Genomic DNA, 6,000 nt, shown 5'->3' with positions numbered 1-6,000 from the left:
AAATGGTCTACCAGCAGGAATCGATAAATAGACAAAAACTATTAAAACAGGGCTAAATTTGGTACACAAAATAGGCAACTCCGGGAAATAATTTGTGCTGGAATATGTGTAATATTATAAAATTACACATGAAGTTTATCTGTAAGTTATAATTAATCAACATTTTTTGTTTTCAAGAATTATTTTAAGCCAAAATCGAGTTTGCACAAAGTTGGCCTCAGTTGGCTTGGAAGAATCTTGGTAGGTATGTAGGCTAATTGACTTCAAGCTCGTAGGCCTAACAGTGACACAATTCTGCCTTCTTATCATTTTGACACAATACAATGACACAATGCTTGCCTCCTCTATATTTTAAAATACCTAAAAGGGCTAATACGAAAAGGGCAAGAATACCTAAAAGGGCACTAATTTAGGGTTAACCAGTCACCAAACGCTAGATGGCGTTGATGAAACTAGTACCAGTTTTCTACTTTTTATGAGTTCCCCATACTTTCCCAACACACGAGGCAAGAGTCAATGGAAGTCGGTTATCCTGAGATGGGCTACACTTCAAAGGCCTTTGACTACACTTTAACGGCCTGTCAGCAAATAATTTTGGTTTAAATATGCTCTAATTTAGAATATTTGACGTCCCGTGTAACACCATGATACTCTTCTTTAAACGCTGGCTCAAATGTGAATTTGTTCAGAAGTAAAGAAAGGCCATATTCAATTCTTTTTCCCTTGAGGATTAGCATACGAAGCGAGAGTTTTAGGAAGTCGGTTAGCCTAAAAAATAAGCATAAAATTAGTCGAAACAGGAACTTTACATTAATAAGAGAAAAAAATACACAGCAAATAAAACAAACTTATACCCAAGTCTATACTTAACACACAAACACACACACATTTGGTTTAAATTTTCTTTTGACCATGTGCATGAACATAGTCTTTTGATTTAGTTCAAATTTCCCCTCAATATTGTCCCCACAAGCCCCAATAAAGGAATAGCTTTTCCAGTATATGTTAATTCAACATGGTTCACACTGGACATGCAAGGAATTATAAACAATATTTATCTTGACCATGGGATTTTCCCTGAATATTTAAATATAGTTTAATTGTATCATTGATTACAGACCCCAACATCTAGATTTGGCTGAACTGCACTGATCCATTGCTACTCTTACTAAACATGATAACAGAGCTATGCGACACATTAACAACAATATTTCATAATATAACACATAGTGAAGTCTTTGAGACATTTGGTCTACAAGTTATGTTTCAATTAAATTACTTTTAAAACGAATAATCTATTGTCCCATTCCCAACACTGCTTTCTTTCGCTTTCGCTAGAGTATATTTCTCAGAATATCAATTTAAACGAATATATATATATATATATATATATATATATATATATATATATATATATATATATATATATATATATATATATATATATATATATATATATATATATATATATATAGTTCGTTTTTCATCCCTGTTATTCCCGTAGATAAGATATATATATACACATCAACTTCTAATAATCGTTCCTTAGTATATATAGTTATTTCACTCAAAGTTGCTTGTTCCAATTTTTTCGCTGGGGAATGGGGTATTAATCAATAAAACAGAAAATAAGAGACAGAGAGAAAGAGAGAGAGGGGAGGGAGGGAGAAAGAGAGAGAGAGTGACAGACAACAATAAGTCAGAGAGACAATAAAACATACCTTCTGCATAACTAAATCTTTAGTGTTTCCTCCAGCTTCTTTAGTCAGAGAATTGGCACCAGTTGAATTCTCTGTTCCACTTTCTACAGCTTGAGCGTTGCTTGAATAGTTGTCTAACATATTAAAATAGCCCCGTTGGCCATCACCTCCAGATTCATAATCAAAACTGTCAATTTCTTCTTCCCTTTCACTTCTCATTGGTTTGACCATCGTGTGTAAATTCGACGCGCTACTGGTTTTCACAATTCCTTCATTTAAATTATCTTGAACACTTCTAAAGGTACTTGCTTTTTCTTTATCTATTATAGCCTCAATATCATCATCACTGTCGATATTTCCATTTGACAAAAGATTTTCCTTCAGTCTGTTACCGCTATTCCAAATATTTTCTTGGGGGTGAGTTTTCCACCCTCCAATATCCTTCTCTTTATCGTCAGGTTCCTCGCTATCATCATCACTATCCCGAGTATGTATGCTGAGTTTCTTCGGATTGGTGCTAATACAGTGATTACTTTCTATTAAAGAAACCTGATTGGAAAGAAGTTCTTCATCACTCGAACTAACATCATCACTATCTACCCCAGTCAAACTCATTGTTATAAACCTTACAAATTTGTCTCCATCTTTTTTACTAGCTCTGCGGCAGAAACTCATAACAATTTTATATAGAGATGCAATTGAAATTTTTGAATCATCAATTAAGCCGAAAATCATCTCCAAATCGTCCTTCAACCTCAGATCGCCAAACGTATAATATCGTATTGATCTCCCAGTAGCACTGCAAGCAAGGATCTGTATAACTGCTTTGAGCTTGCTCTCACCTTTAAAAGCCCCGCACCCCCAATTCCCCGTTGCAACAGCAGCTAGGTTCCCATTTAAACCTTGACTACAAGAAAACCCGGCATATGCTTTAAGAAGTTCCCTTTTCACCGAATCGGTACTAAACTGATCAGCACCCCTTGAGAAATATGTAGCATCAATAGCGACAATTTTTGTCATTTTTCTATTGTAGATGTCTCTGAGAGTTGTGTCTTTATAATAACCTGCATGGCTAAATGATTTACCATAGCCTGAATATGAATTATATCTTTGGCATCCGATGATGAATATGGATTCGTTATCATCCATAGATTCGCAAAGCAAAAGCGTTACAAGTAATTCCGGACATATCACGAACCGAATTTCTTCCTGAACTGCACCGTGCCCTAATACGCCTCCACCAATATACCTAAATAGAAAGTTTAACATCACTCAATTTTAAATTAAAAATATTTAAATACATACAAAACGAATGTTTAATTATTTAAATAATAACATATTTTGTAACAAGTTAGTCTATTTTGGTTTTTAGTTCTCTTTATTTGTTTGTTGTTTTGTTTAATTTCACCAATGAACTTTTGGACTGCGAGCTAGATTTTTCATATTCTTTGTAGTAGTTCTCTCTTCTATTTTGTCTAAATAAACAAAGAAAAAAAAGGAAACAAGAAACCAAGACTGTTACTTTTATTAAAGACAGTAAAATAACGATAGAATACCAAATATTTTAAACTCATATAAACTGTTGAAATAATTAACAATTAAATAAATTATACAAAAAAAAAGATTATATATAAATTCATAACTACAAAAATCAGTAAATATAATTATCTAAATTAATAAATTATTAATTCATTCAAAAGTTAATAACATAATATAATTAATTTTTTAATTAGTATCAATATTATGAATGTAAACCCAGTTTTTATTTTTTAAATAGGAAAACCAAAAATGAAAAATAAAAAAGAACACTATATTTTCAACAACAAAATGCAGTAGAAAAAAAATCAAACAAATAAACACCAAAACGTAAACAATATCCAAGGATTTTTCTAGGGGGACAGCTTTTTGAAGAAGGGTTCATTTTAAGAGGAACATTTTAAGAGGCAAGTTCCTGACGTACGTAAATCCCCTCCCGATTACAGGTAGCATACGGATAAAATAAGGCGAAGAACCCTACGAATAAAAAAAAAAAAAAACTTATATAATTGGAAGTCACAAGAAGCTGGATAAAATGCCCATCTGAGGGGGGGGGGCAGTAAAATACCAAAATGGTGTATGATATATTGTATGTTTTATATACTTTAGTGAATACAACATAAGGAACTGATAGGATAAATTAATTTTAATTAACTTCTGATAGGATAAATTAATTTTAATTAACTTCTGATAGGATAAATTAATTTTTCCCGGTCAATCCGCTCCCAATCCGCTTTCAAACTGAATTCCCTTCGATCTCGCCTCCCTTATTGGGCTTCAATAAAAATAAAAAAATAAAAACAATTTCGCCCTAATAAAACTTTTCACAGAAAATATACATGAAAAAAAAATCAGGTGGAAATCAATTTCTAATGTTAACAGAAATTATGATTTTTATTATGTGTTAGGGCTCTTTAAATAGCGAAATTCGGATGGATCTTTCAAATGGAATTACTTGGACATGTATACTTAATGTACGGACAGCATATCCAGAATCAATTATATAGACTTCAAAATATCTATATTTCCTAACTTATTTCTACATTTCTACGAATTACCTTCAGGGGGGGGGGTCAAAAATAAGCAAAAGTTTATTTTTAGACCGCATATTTCCCTTGCGAAGGGGCATCCATGGGCAAGTCTTGGGGGTAGAAATTGCCTTATGTTTCTACCCCCAAATTCCTTGTGTCGCATATTTGTGGGTGCCGTTCTATAGAACAGCACCCACAAATATGCATTGCTCTGAAAAAAAAAGAAGGCACAGAATTTGCTAAGTGGATTTCTAAAGCTTAGATAAAATTAAAACAAAACACGTATTTGAAATATATATTGAGATATAAAAATTAAATAGATATTGAATAAAAATTGAGATAAAATAAGTATTTGATAAAATTATTGAAATATAAAAATTGAACAAAGATTGAATAAAAATTGAAATAAACTGATTAATTGAAATAAATGTTGAAATATAAAAATTAAATAAAGATTGAATAGAAGCTGAAATAAAATAAGTATTTTGAAATAAATATTGAATATAAAAACTAAACAAAGATTGAATAAAACTTGAAATAAAAGAAGTATTTAAAATAAATACTGCAACACAGAAATTAAATAAAGATCGAAATACATTATTAAAATTAATTAACTAAAAAAACTAATTAATTAAAACATAGAAAACAGATAAAAGTACTGATCCTACTGGAGTTTAGGTGCAGATAGTCTAAATTTACGGATGAACAGAGGATTTTCCTGTAATGGGGGGGGGGGGGGAATACAACACTTTCAAAAGCATGCATTTCCGACCAACAGTTCTATATTTTACAAATCTTAATGTATAGTTCAGGAAATTCCCCAAAGAGCGGTCTGGGCAGTTGTCATGGGGAATTTTTCGTACCATTACATTACAGAGAATGTTAAAGCTAGGATTTTGATCCCAGACAGGGGGCAAAGCAATTCTGTTTCTGGAGGGCACCCATTTTCATGTCTTTTTCAGCCATTAAGTAGCCGCCAAGTTATTACACGGATTACACGGAAATCCGGATTACACAAGAAAATTCCACGGATTTAATGTAATTTTCAGATTTCAGGGAGAGAATTCGGTCAATATACTCGAGATCCCATAAAGTGTTCTTTCCAAATATACTAATTAATTCAGTTACAAGAGCACCCCTCCCCCTTCTGATGCTCCCATATATATTCCTAATAATATATTTCTCTCTTACAACAATGCAGTCATACATTATAGCTCCTATATTAAAGCGGGTATTTTCTCATTAAACTAGTTATTTTCTCCTATATTAAACCGGTTACTTTGTATATATGAAACCGGTTATGTTTAATATTCCTTCGGCTACATATGGGACCATCAGGGAAAAGGGGTAGGTGCATTGCAGAGTGAATTGATTTTTATATTTGGAAAAAACATTAAAAAAAAAAGGAATCTATTAGTTTGTTCACCTTGTCCCTATGTCAGTTATGGAATCTCGTAAATATTGACCAAGAATTCAAACATACACCCGCTAATTTTAGGCCAATTAAAGGTATTGCGGCCGAATTCCAGGCCAAAATATGTCCTTCAGATCATGTGCTTATTTCTTGTTTCTTTTCTTTTAATTGTTTTTTTTTTAATTTGTTTTTAAAATATTCGTCTTTTTTTTTGTTAAAATTTTTGTTATTATTATTTTTTTATTTTCATGTTGTGTTCTCTGTCGCCATTTTATTTTTTTTTTAATATTTTTAAAAGGGGGCAAAAGTCAATAAGCAA

The 6,000-nt window shown here is 31.9% G+C and overlaps 1 protein-coding gene across 3 annotated transcripts in view; it reads right to left on the bottom strand.

Annotated features, from left to right (window-relative positions):
• Positions 1 to 254: 254 nt before the first annotated feature.
• LOC148940498 (uncharacterized) overlaps positions 255 to 6,000 on the bottom strand; it is a 55,176-nt gene continuing 49,430 nt past the window's right edge. For all 3 annotated transcript variants that reach the window (XM_089105196.1, XM_089105197.1, XM_089105200.1), the window contains exons 5-6: positions 1,722 to 2,949; positions 255 to 768 (exon numbers count right to left, since the gene is read on the bottom strand). In XM_089105196.1, coding sequence (XP_088961322.1) covers positions 709 to 768; positions 1,722 to 2,949 — 1,288 coding nt within the window. In that variant the 3' untranslated portion in view covers positions 255 to 708. The remainder of the gene's footprint in view (positions 769 to 1,721; positions 2,950 to 6,000) is intronic.

Source organism: Artemia sp. Qi Xiang Cuo, chromosome 19, assembly GCF_049724085.1.
Source record: "Artemia sp. Qi Xiang Cuo chromosome 19, ASM4972408v1, whole genome shotgun sequence".
In the NCBI taxonomy this organism is placed as follows: domain Eukaryota; kingdom Metazoa; phylum Arthropoda; class Branchiopoda; order Anostraca; family Artemiidae; genus Artemia; species Artemia sp. Qi Xiang Cuo.
Note: the sequence above shows the minus strand (reverse complement) of the source record. Positions and strands in the feature narration are given on the sequence as shown.